The sequence below is a fragment of the Schistocerca gregaria genome, chromosome 2, assembly GCF_023897955.1.
Source record: "Schistocerca gregaria isolate iqSchGreg1 chromosome 2, iqSchGreg1.2, whole genome shotgun sequence".
Taxonomy (NCBI): Eukaryota; Metazoa; Arthropoda; class Insecta; order Orthoptera; family Acrididae; genus Schistocerca; species Schistocerca gregaria.
In genome coordinates this window covers 1043223402-1043250721 of record NC_064921.1, presented here as the reverse complement: position 1 = coordinate 1043250721, position 27320 = coordinate 1043223402, and the positions used below count along the sequence as shown (strand labels likewise).

The window sequence follows — 27320 nt, the reverse complement described above, 5'->3', positions numbered from 1 at the left end:
ACAAGGGCGATGTACTTGAGGACAATATTATGGAAATGGAAGAGGATGTAGATGAAGACGAAATGGGAGATACGATACTGCGTGAAGAGTTTGACAGAGCACTGAAAGACCTGAGTCGAAACAAGGCCTCCGGAGTAGACAACATTCCATTAGAACTACTGACGGCCTTGGGAGAGCCAGTCATGACAAAACTCTACCAGCTGGTGAGCAAGATGTATGAGACAGGCGAAATACCCTCAGACTTCAAGAAGAATATAATAATTCCAATCCCAAAGAAAGCAGGTGCTGACAGATGTGAAAATTACCGAACTATCAGTTTAATAAGCCACGGCTGCAAAATACTAACGCGAATTCTTTACAGACGAATGGAAAAACTGGTAGATGCAGACCTCGGGGAGGATCAGTTTGGATTCCGTCGAAATGTTGGAACACGTGAGGCAATACTGACCTTACGACTTATCTTAGAAGAAAGATTAAGAAAAGGCAAACCTACGTTTCTAGCATTTGTAGACTTAGAGAAAGCTTTTCACAATGTTGACTGGAATACTCTTTTTCAAATTCTAAAGGTGGCAGGGGTAAAATACAGGGAGCGAAAGGCTATTTATAATTTGTACAGAAACTAGATGGCAGTCATAAGAGTCGAGGGGCATGAAAGGGAAGCAGTGGTTGGGAAAGGAGTGAGACGTGGTTGTAGCCTCTCCCCGATGTTATTCAATCTGTATATTGAGCAAGCAGTAAAGGAAACAAAAGAAAAATTTGGAGTAGGTATTAAAATTCATCGAGACGAAGTAAAAACTTAGAGGTTCGCCGATGACATTGTAATTCTGTCAGAGACGGCAAAGGACTTGGAAGAGCAGTTGAACGGAAAGGACAGTGTCTTGAAAGGAGGATATAAGATAAACATTAACAAAAGCAAAACGAGGATAATGGAATATAGTCAAATTAAATCGGGTGATGCTGAGGGAATTAGATTAGGAAATGAGACACTTAAAGTAGTAAAGGAGTTTTGCTATTTAGGAAGTAAAATAACTGATGATGGTCGAAGTAGAGAGGATATAAAATGTAGACTGGCAATGGCAAGGAAAGCGTTTGTGAAGAAGAGAAATTTGTTAACATCGAATATAGATTTATGTATCAGGAAGTCGTTTCTGAAAGTATTTGTTTGGAGTGTAGCCATGTATGGAAGTGAAACATGGACGATAACTAGTTTGGACAAGAAGAGAATAGAAGCTTTCGAAATGTGGTGCTACAGAAGAATACTGAAGATAAGGTGGATAGAGCACGTAACTAATGAGGAGGTATTGAATAGGATTGGGGAGAAGAGAAGTTTGTGGCACAACTTCACTAGAAGAAGGGATCGGTTGGTAGGACATGTTTTGAGGCATCAAGGGATCACAAATTTAGCATTGGAGGGCAGCGTGGAGGGTAAAAATCGTAGAGGGAGACCGAGAGATCAGTACACTAAGCAGATTCAGAAGGATGTAGGTTGCAGTAGGTACTGGGAGATGAAGCAGCTTGCACAGGATAGAGTAGCATGGAGAGCTGCATCAAACCAGTCTCAGGACTGAAGACAACAACAACAACAACAACAACTATCACTTTGGGGATGGATACAGACGTGTACACAAAGCTTAATCGCTCACTCATGTACAGAGTGTACAGGAAACATACCAGTATTGGTAGATAGCTAGGAGTACACTCAGTCTCTCACCATCACACTGTACACATTGATAATAGGGCACACTGTATCAGACTGTTCATGAGCTACCTTTTCCATGCAGTTGTATTTTATACTTGTGAGCAGTTTGGATGTTTGAGCCGTTAATTTGAATGTTCTCGCTTAACGGTAATGTTGAATAGAATCGAACAGTTACGTACTATTTTTCCCGAAAACAAATATTCACGGGGTCAGTACCTTTCGGACAAACCGGAAGTATATAATGAAAAGGTAAAATGGATATGTTATACAAATGTTAGGGCTTTTCCTTACCTAAACGACGTAAGTTGGTCGCAAACTATATAAAAGTTACCTGTTTTGGACCAGGCACGGATCTGGTTCATCTAAACAAAGCTAATTTGTAGCAGGTATACGAAAAGTGTCAGTAGTGGATCCAGCTCTATCTGGATTGTTCAAAATGTTCTGATGAAGAGAAATGTGGATGCAAAGTTTGTCACGCATTCCTGGGCTCCCGAACAGAAAAACACGCATGGGCACCTCCCACCACATGACTGAAAGGAAAAATACTGAAATCTATTTTCTGAGAAAAATCATTAGTGTAGACGAGGCTTGGTGTTATTAATACAAACCTACTATAAAATGAAAAATTTCAAAATGGGTCCCTCATGGTTATGGAAGCACAAAGAAGGAGCCAATGTGACGCGCTAGTTGAACAACATTCCAAAGAAGGACTTACATGAGGTCCACGTGGCTGTGTGAACGCTCTGTGCCTTGTACGACAGTGGAGCGAGATTACTTATATCACCCGAAGCATTAAAATACCACATAAACTTTTCTCCTCTTTTTGTTAATCAAGCCTCGAACATTTTGGGCTGGCGAGTTAATTAATGCGTATTTATAGTCTTCGACTCGTGTCAGTGAGGTATGGAATTTTATTGCGAGAACCATTCAAAAGAGACGATTGCTCAGTAGTAAATGAGAAGATGCCGGTTGTGAATCGCTATTATTGACAGGAGAGTTATCAGCTAGGTCACGGAACAGACTAGAATAGATGACAGAATTAATGCTATAATGTATATTAAATAGAGGTGTGACGGAAACGTAACAAGGCAAATGGATGCAACATAAACGGAGAAAATTCGCTGTCAGTTTCCAAGACATAACACAGCGGCGAAGACCAAACGCAAGGCGAGTACGTGACATTAGAAAACACGCTGTAGCAATATGTACATACGAGTTGACTTCGAAACGTTAGTTACAGATCCCATCCCACGCTAGGACCATTGCGTGGTAACCGTAGCGCATTGTCAGGAGAGAAGGTACATGTTACGGGTTTCCTGCAGAGACAGTTCTGCTGCGATGCGGTTAACAGGCGAATCGCATTGTACGAGTGATACAGGGTGGTACTCGGAATGTTCTCTTACGTAAGCGGGACAGACGAATTCTTGTAGGGGGGGGGGGGGGGGGGGGGGATGTCTAAATCGCCCATAGATTCACGGCAAAAGTCTTGGCGCTTATGGACCAGATGAAATGCCGCGCCCAACCGTATAAAATGGTGTCAATTATTTGACCAAGGGCGTTGAGGTGTGAATGATGGTGAGCGGGAAAGAAAGCGACTGTGCATCAACCGCGTACGACAATGTCCAGGCAATCGCTGAACACGTCCGCAGCAGTCAGACATTATCCGACGATGAAGACGCTCACACGGTATTTTTGGAATGGCTTCGTGAACACTATACATCTACACGATTACTATGCAGTTCAAGATTAAGTGCGTGGCAGAGAGTTCATTTAATCACCTTAAAAATATTTCTCTGCCGTTCCAATCGCGAAGAGCGCCCTGGAAAAACAAACTCTTAAATCTTTCAGTGGGAAATCTTGTTTGTCTCGTTGATTATGATGATCACTTCTTCCTGCGTGGGTGGGCGCTAGCAAAATATTTTCACACACTGAGGAGAAAGTTCGTGATTGACATTTCATATAAAGATGCTGCCACAACGAAAGAGCCTTTATTTTAATGATTGCCACCCACACTCACATATCACATCTGTAACATTCTCTCCCCTATTTCACGTTACTACAAACCGAGCTGTCCTTCTTTGCACTTTTTCGATGTCCTCAGTCAATCCTAACTGATGGGGATCCCACAGTGCATAGCAACACTCAAAAACAAGGCGCACAAGTGTAGCGTAAGCAGTCTCTTAGTAAATCTGTCACGTTTTCTATTCGTTCTGACAGTAAATCTTAATCTTTGGCTTACCTTTTCCACAAAATTATGCATGTCATTGTTCCAGTTTGTTAACCGTAATTGTAATCCGTAAGTATCTAGCTGAATTGAAAGTCTTTAGATTGGTGTGATTTATCACATACCCGAAATTTAGCGGAATCCTTTTAGTATCCAATATTTAGAGTTAATTACCATTTCTCGCTCCGTACACATATCTTGTCTCAATAACATTGCATTTGTTTTCGATCATCTGATGGCTTTACAAGACGATAAATGACAGCATCATCTGCAAACCATTTATGCGGTCTGCTGAGACTGTCTCCTAAATTGTTCAGATCAGGACGCCACAGGGCCTATAACATTTCGTTGGGGAACGCCAGCTATTACTTCTCTTTTACTCAATGATTTTCCGTTAGCTATTACGACATGTGACCTTTCTGACCAGAAATCACGAGTCCGGTCAGACAACTGATAAGATACTCCATAGGCACGCAGTTTAATCAGAAATCGCAAGTGAGGAATGGTGTCAAGAGCTTTGTGAAAATCTAAAAACACGAAATCAATTTGGTTAATCATGTCATTAGCACTCATTACTTTCTGAGGATAAGGAGCTTACAGTGTTTCACAAGAACGGTGTTTTCTGAATCTGCGTCGGCTGTTTGTTAGTAAATCGTTTTCTTAGAAATAATTCATGAAGTTGGAACACAGTATTTGTTCAAAAACTCGCTGCAGGTCTACGTTAGTGATATGGGTCAGTAATTTAGCGCATTGCTCCTGCTTCCGTTCTTGGGTCTTGATGCGACTTGTGCAAGTTTCCAGTCTCTAGGTATGCGCCTTTGAACCAGCGATCTGTTGTACGTGACTGCTAAGCATGGAGCTATTGCATCAGTATACTCTGAATGAAAGAAACCTGACTGGCATACAGTCTGAACCGGAAGCCTTGCCTTTATTAAGTTATATAAACTGCTTCCCACACCGACAATCTACTTTTAAGTTACGTTGTCAATTCTTATGGAATATTTACTTCGTCTTCTGTTTTCAGTAACTCTAATTCAGTGTCACTGTAATGAGTAACATCACCGTTCTTGTCACACAATGAAGGTACTGTATGCGACCTGGAGCGTATTTATGCGGTCAAGATGCTGAACGTTTGGTAGAACGTCCCGACCGTTAGCTACAGGGACCTCGTGACTGTGCTGAAAAATAGTGTCATGTGAAAGAGACGTTTCTGTAGTGTTGTTGTTGTGGTCCTGATTACTTGTTTCATGCAGCTCTCCATGCTACCCTATCCAGAGCAAGCTTCTTCATCTCGATGTACCTACATCAACCTACGTCCTTCTGAATCTGCTTAGTGTATTCATCTCTTGGTCTCCCTGTATGATTTTTACCCTCCACGCTGCCCTCCAGTACAAAATTGGTGATCCCTTGATGCCTCAGAATATCTCCAACCAACCGATCCCTTTTTCAAGTCATGTTGTGCCACAAATTCCTCTTCCTCCCCCCCCCCCCCCAATTCTATTCAGTACCTCCTCATTAGTTACGCGATCTACCCACCTAATCTTCAGCATTCTTCTGTAGCACCACATTTCGAAAGCTTTTATTCTCTTCTTGTCCAAACTACTTATCGTTTACATGGCTACACTCCGTACAAATACTTTCGGAAAAGACTTCCTGGCACTTAAATCTATACTCGATATTAATAAATTTCTCCTCTTCGCAAACGCTTTCCTTGCTATTGACAGTCAACATTTTATATCCTCTCAACTTCTACCATCATCAGTTATTTTGCTCCCCAAATAGCAAAACTCAACTAGTACTTTAAGTGTCGCATTTACTAATTGAATTCCCTCAGCAACACCTTATTTAATTCAACTACATTCCATTATCCTCGTTTTGCCTTTGTTGATGTTCATCTTATATCCTTCCTTTAACACACGGTCCATTCCGTTGAACAGCTCTTCCAGGTACTTTGCTGTCTCTGATATAATTACAATGTCATCGGCAAACCTCCGAGTTTTAATTTCTTCTCCATGGTTTTCAATTCCTACTCCAAATTTTTCTTCCGTTTCCTTTACTGCTTCCTCAATAAACAGATTAGTATAACATTGCGAATAGGTTAAAACCCTGTCGCACTCCCTTTCCTAACACTGCCTCCCATTCACTCCCTCCTCGGCTCTTATAATTGCCATCTGGTTTCTGTACAAATTGTAAATAGCCTTTCGTTCCCTGTATTTGACTCCTGCCATCTTCAGAATTTGAAAGACAGTATTCCAGTCAACTTTGTGAAAAGCTTTCTCTAAGTCTGCAAATGCTAGAAGCGTAGGTTTGTCTTTCCTTAATCTATCTTCTAAGATAAACCGCAGGGTCAGTATTGTCTCACGTCTTCCAACATTTCAACGGAATCCCAACTGATACCCCCAACGTTGGCTTCTACCAGTTTTTCCATTCGTCTGTAAAGAATTCGTTTTAGTATTCTGCATCTGAGACTTATTAAACTGCTAGGTCGGTAACTTTCACACCAGTCACCACCTGATTTCTTTGGGATTACAATTACTACATTCTTCTTAAAATCTGAGGGTGTGTCGCCTGTCTCATACATCTTCCTCACTAGAATGTAGAGTTTTGTCACGGTTTGCTCTCGCAAGGCTATAGCACTGGTTGTAATGAAATGTTGTCTACTCCCAGTGCTCGTTTCGACTTATGTCTTTCAGTGCTCTTCCAAACTCTTCACGCAGTGTCATATATCCCATTTAATCTTCATCTACGTCCCCTTCCATTTCCATACATCGCCCTTGTATAGACACTCTATATACTACTTCCACCTTTCTGCTTTCTTTCTTCGGTTAGGACTGCATTTCCATCTGAGCTGTTCATATTCATACAGGTGGTCTTCTTTTCTACAAAGGTCTATTTACTTTTCCAGTAGGCAGTATCTATCTTACACCTAGTGATATATGCCTCTACATTACATTTGTCCTCTAGCCTTCATTGCTTAGACATTTTGGACTTCCTGTTGATCTTATTTTTGAGAGGTTTGTGTTGATTTTCGCCTGCTTCATTTACTGCATTTTTATATTTTCTCCTTTCGTCAGTTAAATTCAATATCTCTTCTGTTACACGTCGTCTTTCTACGTACTTCTAGCCCTCGTCTTTTTTACCTACTTGATCCTCTGCAGCCTTAACTATTTCATCTCTCAAAGTTACCAATTCTTCTTCTACTGTATTTCTTTCACCTGTTTTTGACACTCGTTTCCTAATATCCTCTCTGAAACTCGCTACAGCCTCTGGTTCTTTCAGTTTATCCAGGTCTCATCTCCTTAAATTCCCACCTTTTTGCAGTTTCTTCAGTTTTAATCTACAGTTCATAACCAATAGATTGTGCTCAGGTTCCACATCTGCCCCTGGAAATGTCTTACAATTTAAAACCTGGTTTCTAAATCTCTGTCTTCCCATTATATAGTCTATCTGAAACCTTCCTGTGTCTCCAGTCTCCTTGCATGTAGACAAACTTCTTTCATGATCCTTAAACCAAGTATTCGCTTTGATTAAGTTATGCTCTGTGCAAAATTCTACCATGCGGCTTCCTCTTTCATTCCGTACCTCCATTCTATATTCACCTACTAATTTTTCTTCTCTTCCTTTTCCTACTATCGAATTCCAGTCCCCCATGACTATTAAATTTTCGTCTCACTATCTGAATGATTTCTTTTATCTCATCATATATTTCTTCAACCTCTTCGTCATCTACGGAGCTCGTTAGTTTATTAACTTGTCCTTCTGTAGTAGGCGTGAACTTCGTGTCTACCTTGGCTACAATAATTGGTTCACTTTGCTGTTCGTGGTAGCTTACCTGCGCTTCTATTTTTTATTCATTATTAAACCTACTCCTGCAATAGCACGATTATATATATATATATATAAACCAAAAGTCTTTTTCTTCCTGCCACCGAACTTCATTAATTCCCACTATATCTCACTTTAACCTATCCATTTGCCTTTTTAAATCTGTCATTCCACGCTCCAATTCGTAGAACGCCAGTTTTCTTTCTCGTGATAACGACGTGTCCCTGAGTAGTCCCCACCCGGAGATCCAAATGGGGGGACTATTTTACCTCTGTAGTGTAGCATTCAATGAAACTTACTTTTCCTCCTATGAGCGCATAGGTCTAGCGATGGCATCACGTTCTCTGCACCGATGAATGTCGCATGTGCCTTCAACCAGACAATCACCGGAGACGTATTTGAAGGCAACCCGGTGAGGCTGAACGTTTGAAACACACTGTCCAGCGAGTGCAGCAAGGTGGAGGTTCCCTGCTGTTTTGGGGTGGCATTATGTGGGGCCGACGTACGCCGCTAGTAGTGTTGGGAGGCACCGTAACGGCTGTAGGATACGTGAATGACGTCCTCCGCCCGATATTGCAACCATATCGGCAGCCTATTTGCGAGACATTCTACATCTACATCTACATCCACACTCCACAAGCCACCTGACGGTGTGTGGCGGAGAGTCCCTTGGGTACCTCTATGGGATCTCCCTTCTATTCCAGTCTCGTATTGTTCGTGGAAAAAAATGTGGCAGTGAACGTACTCGAACACGGGACCTCTTATCTACTGAGCGTAACGCTTACCGTTACGTTAATAGCTGACATGTCGTCTTCATGAACGACAGTTCGTGCCCCCATCGTAGAAGACGTCCTTCAGGATAACAGCATCACTCAACTAGAGTGGCCAGCATGTTCTCCAGAAATGAACCCAGTCGAACATGCCTGGAATAGATTGGAAAGGGTTGTTTACGGAAGACGTGACCCACCAACCATTCTGAGGGATCTACGCCGAATCGCCATTGAGTTGTGGTACAATCTGGACCAACAGAGCCTTGATGAACTTGTGTAGTATTCCACGACGAATACTGGCATGCATCAGTGCAACAGAAGGCGCTACTGGGTATCAGAGGTACCGGTGTGTACTGCAGTCTGGCCCACCACCCCTGACGGTCTCGCTGTATGGTGGTACAACATGCAATGTGTGGTTTTCAGGGGCAATAAAAAGGGCGAAAATGATGTTTATGTTGGTCTTAATTCAAATTTTCTGTACAGGTTCCAGAACTCTCAAGACTGAGGTGACGCAAAACATTTTTTTATCTGTGCAGAACATAATTTTTAGTTGGCAGTAGAGCTTATAAAACGTCACTTTGACTTACTTCGTGTCTTCCAGAACTGCACGTATGGAACGCAGAAATGTATCTTTGGTGACGTCTTGAATATTCAGCCAGACGCCGATCTGTGACTGTGCAATCTTTGCAGCGTTGTGGTGCTGATCAGCGAAGACCGGGATGACCACCAATGGCACCGCGTGGTAGGCCGCCTCGTTCAGGCTCTGGAGGCCACCCTGCATTATGAAAAGGCGGACTTTGGGATGAGCTGCAAGGAAAAGACAACTCGTTAATTCAGCAACTGATACACAGTACAAAAATAGTACAACATAATTATTTTCAGCCATAATGGCTATGTTTGTGAGCCGTGACTGTGTGGGATGATTATTTATTTATAGTTTCTGCTACCACTCACTTTTTATTTTATGCTTAATATAACATAATGCAACGCGTTTCGATCATGTTCTGTTCAGCTCCAAGCGTTTGTACATACAAACATACATACATACATACATACATACATAGAGAAAAAAGTTACTTAAAAATAAACAGTCTTAAACTAGATTAATCTAGAAAACTTTGTTTTTTACTGTAGTTGCTGGTGTGGCATTTTGGGGGGAAGGAGGGGTGCAGTGTATATCTAGAAAACGAAGTCAGTGATGTCTTCTGCTGGTTTTCTTCTTTGTTGTTGACTATGAACATCACAGCCTGTGTCGGATGCGGATAGATTTACATCAGTTACGTGTTACGAAAACAGTGTGACAGTTGATCACTTACAATTACTTCATCTTGCTGCTTCACTTGCATCACTGGTGTAATGGCGGAGCTGTTGATTGACATTACACTATTGCACATTACATTTTATCACTGACTGCCACTGCACAAATTGCTTCGATGTTATACACACAACGCACGATGGCGGACTGTAGCATTTGAGTCTGCATCGATTATAGAGGTTTTGTTTCGATATTCTTGGTTCTAGTTAATTATTTACATTGACACTTCTTGAATCTATTGAGTTACAAACAGGAGTAGCAACTCACATTAAAGACACAGGCCACCTTTTGAAAATCGAAGACAATCTCAAAATTTTACACAAAATAGGAAAAAGTAAAAGAATGGATATCATGGAACTAATGGAGAGTTTCATACATAACACAACGCATGAAGATAACTTTCTTAACGAAATAACCGTATTCAAAAACTCAAAATTTTTCAGCAATCTTAAGCCAGTTCCAAATCAATAGATTCAAGAAATGTCAATGTAAATAATTGACTAGAACCAAGAATATCGATACAAAACCTCGATAATCGATGCAGACTCACATGCTACAGTCGGCCATCTTGTGTTATGTGTATAACATAGAAGCAATTTGTGCAGTGGCAAAAAGTGACAAAATGTAATGTGCAATAGTGTAATGTCAATCAACAGCTCCGCCATTACACCAGTGATGCCAAGTGAAGCAGCACGATGAAGTAATTGTAAGTGATCAACTGTCACACTATTTTCGTAACACATAACTGATGCAGATCTATCCGCATCCGACACAGGCTGTGATGTACATAGTCAACAACAAAGAAGAACACCAGCAGAAGACATCACTGACTTCGTTTTCTAGATATACACTGCCCCCTCCTTCCCCCCCAAATGCCACACCAGCAGTTACAGTAAAAAAACAAAGTGATCTAGATTAATCTACTTTAAGTAACATTGCTCTATGTATGTATGTATGTATGTATGTATATACAAACTCTTTAACATGAACAGAACATGTTCGAAACGCGTTGCATTATGTTATATTAAGCACAAAATAAAAAGTGACTGGAAGCAGAAACTTGCAATAAATAATAGTACAACATACTCAGACATACTTGCCGCTCTGCAGTAGGATCCTAACCGCTATGAATGTACACTCTAAGACAAACACCGGGCTTCACGACGGAATGGAACTGAAATCGGTACATGTACGGACAAAACATGATTACCGTTGAAGAAATGGATGATTTATGGAGGAGATGAAGCTTCACAAACTTAGCACGTCAATTTCGCATTGGTCCTCCTCTGACCCTTATTGAAGCAGTTATTAAACTTGGTGTTTAGTGATGTCTTCTTGAGGACTGTAGTGCCAAATCCTGTTCAACTTGCGCATTACATCAACAAAATCTCGAACTTCAAAAACCCTCACTCGGGAAGAGGTCCGGCGACCTTTCTGGCGAAGGCAGGGTTTGGCTAACAGTAGAAACTCTTGCCCTGTGTGGAAGGGCATTATCTTGCTGAAAAGTAAGCCCAGGATGGCTTGCTATGAAGGGAACAAAAGCAGGTCACAGAATATCGTCGACCTGCCACTGCCCTGCAACAATGCCGCGGATGACAACCAATGGGGTCCTGGTATGAAATGCAGTAACACCTCAGACAATCTGGCTGTATGGCTGGCGAAAGTGAGGTTGCTATCCCACCGCTGTCCGAGACGTCTCCAGATATTGGGGCTCAGTTCTAAGCCGGCCTCATCACTGAAGATAACTCTACTGTATTAAATTTAATTCCAGATTCCGACGATCAGCGAAGATGTGTATGGGGGTCGCGCCAGGCAGCGGTGGGCTAACAAAGTGACTGTCACCTGCCATGCTGTCTGACAGCTGAAAGTGATGGTTTGGGAAACCATTTCATTTTATAGTAGGACCACTTTGGTTATCATTCGCTGCACTATTTAACCACACGGGTACGTCGACAATATTCTATGCCCAGTTTTGCTGCCCTTAATGGCAAACTATCCAGGACTTACATTTCAGCATGATAATGTCTGCCCGCACACGGCAGAGTTTCTCCTGCTTCACCTTCTGTTTGCCAAACCCTATCTTTGCCGGCAAGGTTGACTTGTCTCTCCCCGGTTAACGTTTGGAGCATTATAGCAGGGCCCTCCAGCCAGCTCAGGATATCACGATCTAACTTAGCCAGTGGACAAAATTTGGCACGATATCATACAGAAGACATTCAACGGACCAACGTTTTCTTGACTCGCTGAATTCGTGAAGCTCATTCTCTTCAATAAATCATCCACTTTTTGTGAAGTTGTTTGTCAACAGATATTCGTGGCTTCCACCGATTTCCGTGCCATTCGGAAAATTCATTCGTGGTGCGTCATCATTCTTTTCTTGGTAATTTCTTTGTCTTAAGGTGTATCTCATTGTGTAATTGCGTGGGCTTCCGCGGCCAGAGTCAGTCGACATAAAAGTTTTCTGGGTATGGTACCGCGTCATAATGCAAAAACTACTGCTGCTGCTGGAGAAAAACAAACGTTTCGGCCACGGTTGCAGCGGCCTTCTTCTGGGTCTAGACACACTGTGTTACAAAAGTCACATGTTTGGGTTAATTCGTCAATGTATTAAGCCAATATGTTATTCTTGAATTTCTTGTTTTTAGAGTCTTCCCAATATTTTAACTGACTTGAGCTCCTTGAATATGCTACATACACAACCAACAAACTTGTACTCCACTATGGATGCACCCATAATTGCACTATTCCTTTGTTACTTACCCGAGTCCTTTATTAATGGATGTAAAGTATACTAGTACCGAAAATATGAATAATACTGCCCAAAAAAGTTAGTTGGGGAATAGTTACACATTTTTCTTGTAGAGAAGAGGAACAAATGAAACAATTATTCGAGGGACAAAGCACACTTTGCGAAGGGATGATAGTTCTTGAAGAGAAGAAAAGAAAACAGAAGTGAGACAGAATTAAGTGAACTAAACAAAAAGTTCATAAAAGTTATGAGATTTTAAGGGAGACAGACGATAACAAGTGTAATGGGAGGAAAATGAAACGGGTGCTCGTTTTTGCAATCACGCTATCAGACGTCTCTGTCGTGAGGAACTTAGGGACCATCAGGAAAAGTGTTTGAACATTTCTTCAAAAGGCCATGGAGTGCAACCAAGGAAAGGATCACTCAGATAACAGAGTGTGAAAATGAATGAAAAAATGAGAGAAATCTGGCATCTTGAAAGACGGAAAAATCTCTGAAAATGACAGAACAATAGTAGAAAAAGGAAAAGAACGGGAAGAAAACTCGGATACATGGAATTTTACTGTTTAAGAACGATATCAGACAGCTGGAACTACTGTGTAGTAGTTGTGATTCACAATGAAAGGACCAAGAGAGGTATGAAGAATTGCAGGCCCATTAGTCTTTTGTTAGTAATATACAAGAGTTTTACAAGCATCCTTACAACTTATGTAGAACATATCTTATGGATATATATAGGTGGCTTTATAAGTTAGTATAGCGCAATAACAGTCTAGAGATTGTACACAATGTTTTACGAAGAGGTAACGCATATTAGTTACAATACTGTATGGGGTATTCAAACTGTGAGAAAGCGTTTGACTCAGTCTCAATAAACCTCTGTCGGCAGTAGTTGAGAACCAAGGAATAGAATGTAACTGTTTTAGTTTGTTCCAGAACATGTGGAATAAGGTTATAGCCTCCATTCGATTAGATAAAGAAAGCGAAAATCTCCGAACGAAGAATGAAGATACGCAAAAGGACTCGATTACGCAGACACGATTTTCCACAATCTTCGGAGGTGTACTGCAATTAAAAGACTTTGATATTAAAAAAGGCATAATCAGTAATTGTCTCACCCATAATGAGTATTCAGGATATTGTTTTTTTATGGTTGTTCTTGATCCAGAAGAACTCAACAGTGGAAGTATGACAGTGGGTTTGAATATTAATTAGTAAAACAAAAATAATCAGTAACACAGCAATAATCAGTATTCTGATAGGACAATGTTAAGGTACAGAAAGAGTTGATAATTTTGTGTATTTAGGAAGAGTGAACAAAACAATGCGATGGAAACACTTTAACAGTTCGAGGACTGATGCAAAGAAACTTCGTAGGCTTAATCGATAGGAAATCAAGTGCATAAGATAGAATTTAAAATTTGAGGTATGGCGTGACTTTTTCGAAATTTAAATTACCATGGCAAATTAAGCCAAGTAGTGACGGGAGATGGACGAAGGGTAACTGATGTTCGATTGTCGGTGATACAAACGGGACCTAGAAAAAGATTTAATGAAGTATGAATTGACAGTGTGTCGAAATAAGCAAGACAAACTTGGATGAAAAAAGATGCGGTTCGTACTGTATGGAGAAATCTGGATAGTGCCTATATCCAAGTGTAGTTGATCAATGGGTAATAGCAATTTTGATACGTATCATTTCTGTCAAAGTTTTCCAATTATCAGACCTACAAGGACCATGTGAGTAATTCTCAGTTAAATAGTCATATCTGACAAACTGACATTCTGAAAGTTAAATTGCTGTCTTTAAATGAAAATCTGTCTCCAGATGTCTCTTATATCCAGTCGTCAATAGCAAGTTTGGTAATTTTATTCTATGGGTTCATATAAGACCAGTGACATTGTCATTAATGATAGGAAGGTAAAATTGTTTAGGTCATGATCTGTCGATTGTGTTAACACTAATACATATAACTGTGTGAATGAACTGCCTATTTTGTTCTGTTATAGAAAATGGGATGAGCAATTATCACAACTCTTGGCTAGACTAAGGCAGACGTAGAGAATGGCTGCTGAACATACCAGACAAATAGCAATCAGTATGGCTGCACAAAAGTAAAATAGATACTTGACTCACACACAAGTTACTAACTGATGAGGTCATGCCATTTATAATATTACAGTAGCTGGTGATTATGGAATGTATGCACTAAGTTGTGCTGCACAGCAGCAGAACAGAACACACATTAAGCAGAATTATTTCATCATGTGGCTAAATGTTGTTACTCATGACGGATCAGGCCTCTCATGGCATGGTCCTGTGTCAAGGAAATGTTAGTTTATGGTGTTTCATTGTTTACTGCAATACAGCAAAATACTCTACATGCATTAAGATTAGTATACATGATGTTCACAAGCCGCCTGAAAAGCTTGTAAAAATTTTGTAGGATAGATTGTGGTTAGAAATAGTTGTTAAGAAAGGAATTCGACAGATTGCGCCTTTTCTGAGTGGCCAATGAGGCCACTTCGCGCTAATTCAAGTGACCTACCAGAGACGGTATCACTGAACGTGTCCTTTGTTTGTTTTTCTAAAACCAAACAAGTGGGCAATACAAAAACTGGATATGGTATGATAGTGTAGACTGAACTGTCGCTAAAAGCTGAGCAGTCTCATGTGCTGTCACCTACACTGTGAGAACAACTGGCATTAACTGTGTCTGGTGAGTCGCTTTAATCTGAACTTGTCCCGACTTCCTATCTCCGATGTTAATTAACTTGTAATTATGTAATAGGCGTATTTAAACTGTTTTAGCATGTAATTATCTGAACTGTTTCTTATTTAAATTGTTTTGTTAATTAAATTGCATTGTGTATTATTGAGAAAGAGCGGGAAACCGCGCATAGATACATTTTGAGAAAGAGCGGGAAACAGCGCGCAGTAATACATCTGTAATGGTAGCAGGGATTGTCTGCACCAAAAACCATTGTTGGCGGCGAGACCGCACTTTTGTAGCATTGAGCGTTGGAAGCGAGCAGTTGCGAGTAAGATGTGAGACGAGGCAGTCGTAGCTAGCGAGACATGAGAGGAGGTCGCTGTAAGCGAGGTATGAATTAACACTTCGAAAGAAGCGGTGTGCTCGCCAGCCACTCGCTATATGTAGCGCAATGCTAGTTTTTAAGAATTTTTGTAAAGAACTATGCCCCTTGTAATTGTTTGTCAAGATCGTTCTCAGAATATAGTTATGTAATTTTGATGGAAAATTAGGTATGTAGCGCAACGCTACTTTTTAAGAATTTTTGTAAAGAACTATACCCCTTGTAATTGTTTGTCAAGATCGTTCTCAGAATATAGTTAACTTCTACCAGATTAAATGCATTAAGAATTTTCTATCCCAAAATCATTCACGTAAATGCTTTACGCAATTTATTGTTATCTTAAAAGAAAAGTCTAAACTGAGCTTCAGCTTTTATCAAATCTAAATTAACTTCAACTTAAAGAATTCCAGTCACAAAGTATTATGAAACTCCACCAGCAGCTTATAATTATGTTAAAGAGAAGTAAGTATATTCATTCCACAGTTTGCTGTAGCAGTCAGATGGCGATCCAGTATAAATAATTAAAGGTAAGAATCAGTCTTAATAATTTCAGGTAACGACTGAGGGTCACGGCGACAACACATTTTATGTTTCGTCGTAATAATCAGCAGGTAGTCTTGACAGAGCAGCAGTTAAAAGATTTTAAGAGACGCAGCGTTCTGTCAGCAAGCAAACGTTCATCCAATATTAGACGGGAAGGTTTCACTTGGCGATATCCATTCAGTACGACATTTTAGTGAATCTACTGTGGATATGAATATACTGACTTTGATAATAGTGTGAATAAGTTACTGTTAAGTGGCGCAACGCATATACTAAAGTGTATAACTTTTATTCACAGGTCATCGGCAATTCTGTTTGCTTTATTGATTCGGCGTTGAAAAGTGTTTGTTCAGTGTTGAATCCGCTTTGAACAGTGATATATTTTGTTGCGTGTGATGATTATAGACAATGTCCCGCAGAATAATTACTCGTTCTCAAACTGATAAAACTGTACAAAATACTGACGAGAGATTCTTTTCTGGAATAGGCAGTAATAATACGTGTGAAAACCCTGATTCTGAAACGTTAGGTGAACAGACATTTAATAACTGTAACAATATGGAAGCGTTTAACGAACAAGTAACTTCAGAAATGCCCACAGACAATGAAACGGTAGTGCAAAATAATTTGGCATTAAATGCAACAGACGGTACACAATCACAAATTCCGCATAGTAGACATAACAGTTTCAGTAACGAAACCACTACAATGCAGTCAGACAGAGAGACTCCATTAAGCACTGATTTAGATTCAAACGGTACACAGCTACACAACCTGCGTAGCAGATCCAACAGTTCTCATGACCAAAATTCCGAAATTACGGAAAACGTGACGCAGTCACAATCATCTGAGGATGTTCAAATGAACACAGATCTACAGCCTTTAACAACGAATACAAATACACACAGAAGTCAATCCGAAACGGATCCAATAATGGCATTTTTGCTACAAATGAGACAAGACATGAATCAAAACTTTAACAGAGGCTCACAAGAATTAGAAAAAAGGTCACAAGATCTAAAAAACGAAATTAAGGCAGAACACGCACACACAGATCAGAAATTAGACAACATGTACCAAAATCTAAAACACGAAATCAAAGTAGAAATTCAAACAGTCGCTGAAAAATGTTCACAATCAACACAAGAATTACGCGACAAAATTCAAGAAATATCCGATAACCAAGCAACATTTGCAGTTAGTATACGGGAAACAATGACAGAAAACTTTGCTAAACAAAACGCTCAGATTGATGAACGTTTTAACAATCACACAGAAAACTGTTTGATACGTCACCGTAAACTGGTGCGATCGCAGGATAAAGAACGAAAAGAATTACTACAAACAATCACTAAACAGCGTCAGGACGACAAAAAGAAAGTGTTTGCCCAGGGCAAAACATATGTAGACAATCACATACAGTCGATCTCGGAAGAAATCGAAACGGTCAAAGAAACAAATAATCAAATACAAGACAGGCTTACAGAAATCCAAACACAGACAATCGATGTGAAAACTTCTACAGACACTGAAATCCAGAATGTTAAAGATAAATTAACAGAGGACGTTCAGACACTAACTGACAAAATAGAACACATAGAAATTAACCATGACACAGAAAATTTAAAGGCAGATTTTAAGAAAGTCACCAAAAGCAACCGTAAATTACGAAACGAACTGACAGAAAAGATCAATGAACTCACTACAAGAATAGATCTTTTAGATACTAACAATGACGAGAGATCAGACGACACTGCACCAGTCCCAGTGCAACAGAACTCTAATAGTAATAACACGCCATTGACAAATATACAACAAACTATCACAGATCTAAAATCGCGTAATGATTCATTGCATCAGCAAATAAATTCTCTACAGCAAGAGATAGCGGACGCACAAGAAACCGCCGCACATAATCATTTTCAACAGAACACACACCGTTACGAAATGCCTCAGATCCATAATACATATAATGTTGGTAGACTTCAGAGAGTAAGAGATTTTACCCAGGAAGAAAGACACCCGAATCCATATTCAAGACAATACGACAACACTTACACACACAGACATGACAGTTTTGATCACAAACATTTTCTTTCAGTTAGAAAGTTTAAAACATTTAAAAACGACAGGGCGCAAATACATCCGTTGGATTTTATCCAACAGTTCAGGGGAGCACTTCCACCATCATGGCCAGTACAACATAAGTTAGAATTTATTGTCAGTTTTCTTGAAGGAGAACCAGCACGACGAATGCGACCAATTGCTAGACAATGTTTTTCCGTAGAAGCATTTGAGGAAGCATTTTTATCAGCATATTGGTCTGACACTACACAAAACAGCATCAAAGATCGGCTACTTAGTTTGTCAAACTTTGAAAATTCTACCTTTCCAACAATCACACAATTTTTCGAGTACATGGTGGAACAGAACCAGTACCTCAACGAGCCATACAGTCAATCGGCATTAATACAGCTTTGCATTTCAAAACTGCCCAGAGCTTTGAAAGTGTCATTACTGACAGGGCAACAAAAGGACAATGTATCCGCTTTTAGAGACATCTTACAACTATTAGAAGCACACCAGGCAGACTACGCATTTGTTAACAAAAATTTTTCACGACAGAACGGAAAACAAACAAACTCAGCTACTTTTGAACAAACACGATTTGGTAATAACAATCCGAGTAAACGCTTTCGCAGCGAAAATGACAACGAAAACAGGAGTAATGAAAAACATTATACTGACACGGTAAATTTATATTCAGGACAGCAACAGAATCCGAGACTTAACACGCAACCGAATAGGTCAAATTTCCATATGAATCATCGCTCAGATAATGCGACCGGGGAAGGCCATTACGCGGGTCGACCGCAAAATGAACAAAAACAAACGTTTCTACGGGGTGCAGGTGGGCTGCCGTACAGTCACAGTTATAACGACAGGAGAAAAGAAAACGAACACAGACCGCCGAGGACGTTCCACAATGACAATTTTAACGGAAACTACAACAGGGCCCAACAGCTGCGTTACCGTATGAATGTACCAGACACCAGATTTCATCCACCAGACACTGCTAATAATCAAAACGGCAGAACTGTACAGTTGATAGAACACATACCAAACTCCCAAGCTGAAAATCACATATCGGAAGAATTATGACTAGAGGAAACCTGCAATGAATCTCTTAATGTCGATACTATGAAACCACACAGAGAAAACATAACGACCGAAAATGCCATTATATTTGACGACGTGAGAGACACATTGTTACAGGAAAAACCAATCCTACAGAAAACAATATATCACCCAATAATAGAGATAAATTTACAGTCGCACAATATTTTAGCGATAATTGATTCAGGTTCACCTATGTGCGTAATTAACGAAGACACATTTAACAGATGCAATAGCAATAATGATTACCCAGTATTTCCTTTAAACAGAACGAAGGTCAAGGGAGCTTTTGCAGGAAAAGGCATTGAAGTTAAAAGACAGACACAATTAACATTTGTTTTTGCAGGGGAAACGTTCCACAGTGATTGTTGGATAGTTCCGAATTTAACAACAGACATGATATTAGGAATAAATTTTCTTGTTCAGTACGATGCGAAGATTGACTTCAAATCGCCATACCTCACACTACAAAAGGAAAACAGGGAAGTGATCGTAAGATTTCAAAACACAGTATCCTCCGAAGAACAAAATATGCACAGGATCGAGATTATTACTGATTCTCAAGATAACGATTGTTATATCGCACTATACACGAACACACTTAATAATGACTTGGTAGAGGAACAGGAGTACAATATGTTCGAGACAATTACACGCAAGGTAGACAATAGTGTAGCAAAATGCGACGCAGAACGCACAGAACTTGAAAATATTCTGGTACAACACAAAGCAGTTTTTGCCAATGTTCCAGGAACAATGACAGGATTTATGTACGAATTTCAGGTGAAACCACACGAGACTTTCAAAGCAAAGCATTATCCAATCCCACACATACACACAGAAGCAGTTAAGAAAGAATTACGAGCAATGATCGATCAAGGAATAATAGAACCAGCAGCCAGCCAATATATAAATCCACTACACATTGTTGTAAAGAAGGATGGATCACTACGTTTAGTTTTAGATTCACGTCAAGTTAATAAAATAATCATTACAGAAACCGACCGACCACAGACGTTAGAAGAGTTACTGCAAAAATTTCATGGCACTTCCATTTATACTACACTCGACCTCAAATCAGGGTTTTGGCAAATCCAACTACACCCAAATTGCCGAAAATATACGGCATTCCTTTGCTTTGGGGAATGCTATCAATTTTGTAAACTTCCGTTTGGACTAACGATTTCGTCTGCCGCCTTTATACGAGGCATGAATACTATTCTACCACAAGATCTGAAAAACAAAATTACTACATATGTCGATGACATTTTAATTGCAGCAGAAAACTGGGAACAACACAATCATTCTCTTCAACAGTTACTGAATACATTCGAGCAGAATGGTATAACTATAAACTTGCGTAAATCTGAATTTGGTAAAGTGTCAATAAAATTTCTAGGGCACATTATCTCACAAACAGGTATCGCACCAGACCCTGACAAATTGCAAGCACTGAAAGACATCGACGTGCCAACAAACAAAAAGGAACTTCGGAGCTTTTTAGGTCTTATCAATTATTTTAGAAAATTTATCCACTACAAAGCATTAGACACGCCCTTGCTATACCAGCTTACAAGTAAAAACACACTTTGGTCATGGAATGAAGACGTTGAAGCTGAATTCGAGAACTTGAAAGAAGCATTATTAAAAGCACCTTTGTTATCACACTCTGACCCAACACAAAACTTTTCCGTTGCAACAGATAGTTCAACCACAGCACTAGGAGTACATATTATCCAAGAAATAAAGGAAGAAGATAAGACAGTCGTGAAACACATTGCTTTTGCAAGCAGGATACTTTCTCCAGCAGAGCGCAATTATTCTGTAACAGAATTAGAGACACTATGTGTAATTTACGCTTTTAAGCGATTCCGTCATTTTCTATATGGCCGACATACAACAATATATACCGATCACTGAGCAATCCAGTTTTTATTGTCAGCAAAACTTACGCACGATAGATTAAGCCGCTGGAAATTATACTTACAAGAGTTTGATTTTACCATTATACACATTCCAGGCACGCAGAATACTGTTGCCGACGCATTGTCGAGGTCCATTTACAATAAACGCATGGAGAAAGAAAATACCTTTTGCTACAACAACCATAGTATTATGTATATTAAACAAATAGCTTTCGAAAACTTTATATCAGCAGCATTACAGGATATAGAGAGAGAACAGCAGAAAGATGAAACACTGAAAGAGATTGTAACGCTTTTGAAAGACAGAAGTAACGCTAAAGTCAGACTTCATTACACTGTACAACAAAATATACTCTTTATTCGATCATACCGAGACGGTAATAATTGGCTTTTATGCATTCCGGAAGGGATCGTAAATAAACTGATATGGTATACACATCTAAGTTATGGACACTACGGAGCGAGGAAATGCTTTCTGATTCTGCGACAAAATTGCCACTTTAATTACATGGAAAAACACATAAGAAAAGTAATAGCATCATGCAAGATATGTCAAAAAGCTAAATCATCAACAGTGTCACACATTCCACCATTGTATCCCATCATACCGGTTAAGTTAAGACACATGGCAGCAGTGGATCTTTTCGGTCCAATCCCCAGAACAAATAATGGTTATAGTTATATTTTTGTAGCTGTAGAACTAACATCCAAATTTGTAACATTTTCTCCACTAAGGAAAGCAACAGCAAGAACAGTATCAAGAGCGTTTGTAAGAGATTTTCTATCAGTAGTAGGACGTGTACAGAAGGTTATTTCGGATAACGGTCCGCAGTTTAGGTCAGACGTATGGAAGAAAATGTTAGAAAGTAAGAACATAACACCTATTTACATATCAAGATATCACAGTTCTTCCAACCCATCAGAAAGAATAATGAAAGAGATCGGGAAGTTATGCAGAATTTATTGTCATAAAAGACATACAACATGGGATAAATATATTTTACAGTTTCAAGAAGTGATAAATGCAATACCCAATGAATCTACGATGCTATCACCAACCGTAATACTGACAAATAAAGACCCACCGAACAAAATTACCGAACTAATTACTTTTCCTAAGACGCGTAGGCTTCGACATTGTGAAATAATAGACACAGCATTAGCAAACACTAAAAGAGCTGCAGATCGGCATAAGAAACAACAGAAGCAGGTAAGTCGACTACAGAAGTACGAGATTGGCGACAAAGTACTGATTCGCACTCATTTTCTTTCCAACAAAGGTAAGCACAGATGCCGTAAATTCGAACTTCTGTATGCAGGCCCTTACAGAGTTCGTAATATTCCACACGCTAATGTAGTGCATGTGGAAACGCTACGTAAGAAGAAATCATTAGGGAATCATCATGTATCCAACGTGAAACATTTCTTGACTTAAATTTTTGCATTTCAGCTGACGAAAGGACGGCGTGACACGTAAGTATGCAACAATGGTAGTTTCAGCGCGCTTCAGTAACAAACAAAGCCGCGACACGCAGCGGGCCGCTAATATTTCACCGTACCTTAAAGAACACAGCAGTACTTAATGATGCTACGCCAGCCAAGACAAATAAAAACACGAGAAACATTTCCTAACTTAAAGAGAACATGCAGACAACGACACGACGTATGAATTTGTGCACTGAGAGCTCATAAATGAAAGAAATTTTTTTTTATAACGTGACATAATTACTTAAGAAAATGTCGATTTTTGCAATAGCTAAACTGATAATATAGATCGTTCATTAATCAATTATTTTAGTGGTAACATTAACATGTACTCTTTATTCCAGAATGCAGCATTGTTGTCACACGTCATCAAAATGAAACGTAGTTTTAGTTAGAATAAGGATGTGAATCTTTAGGTCACGCAGATAGCTGACGCTAATTGTCATTACAGAAATTTTATAGGTCATGCCGGGAGCTGACGTGATTTTGCAGCAGTTAATATTATGATAAAGTGTTTTATAGGTCATGCCAGGAGCGGACGAGAAGTACCAGAAGATGTTTATTGAAGTCATGCCGTGCACTGAAGATAATTAATACTGAATGTTTTATAATAAGTCATGCCGTGCGCTGACGTTAATTAATGCTGAATGTTTATAACAGGTTATGCAGAGAGTTGACACAGATGCAGAAGAAGAATGTGTATGTTATGTTAGTATATAAGAAATGTATAATGTTAAGAAATAATTTTGCTAGCATGTGACACATTGCAACACTATGGATGGGGACCACACATTACAATGTCTAACCAGAATAATGTTTACCTTAATTTTCAGCTGCAAAAGAATACTTTAAATAATTTTATGACAGTAATTTTATTGTATATTATGACCTGACATTTGACGACTCATAACTGACGACTACACCCCTGAATGGAAGATAAAATTTTAGGACAGTAAGTCAAGAAATGCATTGTCAACAAAATTTATAATTAATGATGTAAGAAACTAAGATATGTAAATACAGAATAAGTAATAATGTACTTGTCTATAACAAATCTGTATACTATCAAATACTGAATAAGTAGGAACTTTTATGTCTTTTATATATGGGAATAATTTTCTGGAAGAATTCTTAAATTAAAACTACATATTGTTACAAATTACGACACAACATATTTTGTCATAGGGAAAATTATTTGGTAGTCAAATTATGGTACCAACAATGTCCGTGAACCCATTGCCAAAACAATTTTACCCGTACCTTAATTCCTGTGCATCCCCATGGTTATTGAGCACAGAATCAGTGAATTGTGAAACACGTGACTTCAACCAATGATGTTCTCGACGAGGTGTTTGCATACCTAGATGCACACCACAGCCCGATGTATGTCAATTGGTGCCTGCATACCTAGATACACACCACAGTATGATGTACGACAATAGGTGTTTGCATACCAAGATGCACACCACCAACCTTAATGGACCATTGGAGATGGAACTTAATCCTGATGTGGCTGCGGCAACTCAGGCTATTCGACGGCGTACTTAGTGTTTGGGTACACTAAAACTATGGAGCAAGGCGATGATGGAACCACATGGCGAAACCTGGTGTTGTGCTATGTGAGGGAAAGGAACAGACTTTTGAGTGCATTCACAGACAGTTGCCAGTGCTTTGACCATGCTATCCAATTCCTTTTGTACCTTCCTTAATTGTGGTACTAAGAGATGCCAATTTGAATTAAATGTTTCATAATGTAAACTTTCAATTGCTTCATATGATCTGTATATTGATTTTCACATTTACTCTTATTCTTGTTGTTAAACTTAAGGGAACCAAATTTTACTTGATGTACAATTCCTACTAAAACCCTTTCTATTTACATATTCTCTTCATTAGAGATAGACAAATCATTTCGTATGACAGCATTTGTGTATACACTTTGTTCAAACTATTTTCTATAATCAAATTTTATACTTATGTTGAGTCCATATGACTCAACAACGTAGTAAAATTTTAAGAAAGCCGAGTAGCGGCATATGTAATTATGTAATAGGCGTATTTAAACTGTTTTAGCATGTAATTATCTGAACTGTTTCTCATTTAAATTGTTTTGTTAATTAAATTGCATTGTGTATTATTGAGAAAGAGCGGGAAACCGCGCATAGATACATTTTGAGAAAGAGCGGGAAACAGCGCGCAGTAATACATCTGTAATGGTAGCAGGGATTGTCTGCACCAAAAACCATTGTTGGCGGCGAGACCGCACTTTTGTAGCATTGAGCGTTGGAAGCGAGCAGTTGCGAGTAAGATGTGAGACGAGGCAGTCGTAGCTAGCGAGACATGAGAGGAGGTCGCTGTAAGCGAGGTATGAATTAACACTTTGAAAGAAGCGGTGTGCTCGCCAGCCACTCGCTATATGTAGCGCAAGGCTAGTTTTTAAGAATTTTTGTAAAGAACTATGCCCCTTGTAATTGTTTGTCAAGATCGTTCTCAGAATATAGTTATGTAGTTTTGATGGAAAATTAGGTATGTAGCGCAACGCTACTTTTTAAGAATTTTTGTAAAGAACTATACCCATTGTAATTGTTTGTCAAGATCGTTCTCAGAATATAGTTAACTTCTACCAGATTAAATGCATTAAGAATTTTCTATCCCAAAATCATTCACGTAAATGTTTTACGGAATTTATTGTTATCTTAAAAGAAAAGTCTAAACTGAGCTTCAGCTTTTATCAAATCTAAATTAACTTCAACTTAAAGAATTCCAGTCACAAAGTATTATGAAACTCCACCAGCAGCTTATAATTATGTTAAAGAGAAGTAAGTATATTCATTCCACAGTTGGCTGTAGCAGTCAGATGGCGATCCAGTATAAATAATTAAAGGTAAGAATCAGTCTTAATAATTTCAGGTAACGACTGAGGGTCACGGCGACAACACATTTTATGTTTCGTCGTAATAATCAGCAGGTAGTCTTGACAGAGCAGCAGTTAAAAGATTTTAAGAGACGCAGCGTTCAGTCAGCAAGCAAACGTTCATCCAATATTAGACGGGAAGGTTTCAAACTCAGAAATGTCCTCCTCGATAGCTGAATGGTCAGTGCGACGGAATATCATGAAAAGGGTCCCAGGTTCGATTCCCGGCTGAGTTGGATATGTTCTCCGCTCAGGGACTGGATGTTGGGTTGTCGTCATCATCATCATCATCATATCATCTCCATCGACGCACAAGTCGCCGAAGTGATGTCAACTAAAATAACTCACAACAGGCGACTGGTCTACCCAACGGGAGGCTTTAGTCACAGAACATTTAATTTCAACTCATAAATGATGCAATAAATCGGATTTTTTCCTAAGAATTATTTCGCAGCAGAATTCATACTCCAAAACATTTACAAACTACTCAGACTGTTTCCCACCATCCTGCATATATTCAAAAGGCCTGTTAAGGGAATTAATATGAAACTGCAGTCCCCAGTGGTTACTATGCCAGAAGCTGTGAACAACTGAGCAGATTGTTTAATACAAATTATTTAAATAGCTATTGTTAATAATTCTATGAGGGCTAATGATCTATCCAAGTGACCATAACAAATCCTCTATTATAAATCAATAATATTTTGTATGATTAATTGTAATGGTAAAACACTGTTTCACCTTATCTGTTACTAATAGAGACAGATCAACAGTATAAAGTAAATATGTTCAAGTAAACCGTACTCCAAAATGTTACAGGGTGTCCCTGATTTCAAAATTAAATATCTCGAAAACGAAGATCGATAGAGGAACGCAGTAAACGGTATGTTTATTGTGAAAGCTCTAAGAAGTTTATACAGCAGTTTGAAATAATAGTTACAAAAGCTGGTAACAGATGGCGCTGTATTCACCATACGTAATGCCTGGTATAAATAGTGATCTGAAGCCCAGAGCGATCAGTTCCACTATTGAAACATGAAAGGAGGTTAGCGTACCGAAGGAAGAGATTAAAACAATGTACTCCATTGAACAACGCTTTTTTCTAGTGCTAGAGTACCACAGGTTAGAATATAGTCCTACGGCAACAAGGCGAAGTTTTCAAGCACGATTTAATGTTCCAGAAGGACCCGCTGCGAAAGCCATTTGTACGCTCTTCGCAAAATTTCAGCTAACAAGCAGCGTAACTGATGATCTTGTAGGGCATGTTGGCCGCAAGCAAACCGCAGTTACGCCTGAAAATATTGCCACAGTTTCTGGAATTATTCAGCGAAATCCCATGTCATCCGTCCGTAGAATTGCATCTGAGACTGGTTCGAAGCGTTCCAGCACGCAGAAAATACTGAGAAAGAGCCTACACATGTTTCCATTCAAAATTCAAACGCACCAGGCCATATCCGTACGAGCTGTGCAACAAAGGGTTGCCTTTGCTAATCAGATGCTCATAATGATTGATAGTGAAGGATTTGATGTTGACTGCATCTGGTTTACAGACGAAGCACACTTCCACCTGAATGGATACGTGAATAAGCAGAATTGTC

At 39.3% G+C, this 27320-nt stretch overlaps 2 protein-coding genes across 3 annotated transcripts in view; both read right to left on the bottom strand.

Moving 5' to 3' along the window:
- Window positions 1-27320, bottom strand: part of LOC126335559 (UDP-glucosyltransferase 2-like) — a 470415-nt gene that overhangs the window by 149367 nt on the left and 293728 nt on the right. The window lies entirely within an intron of this gene.
- The window catches only part of LOC126335560 (UDP-glucosyltransferase 2-like), a 121911-nt gene that overhangs the window by 14829 nt on the left and 79762 nt on the right, over window positions 1-27320 (bottom strand). For both annotated transcript variants that reach the window (XM_049998980.1, XM_049998979.1), the window contains exon 6: window positions 9106-9325. In XM_049998980.1, the coding sequence (XP_049854937.1) occupies window positions 9106-9325 (220 nt within the window). The remainder of the gene's footprint in view (window positions 1-9105; window positions 9326-27320) is intronic.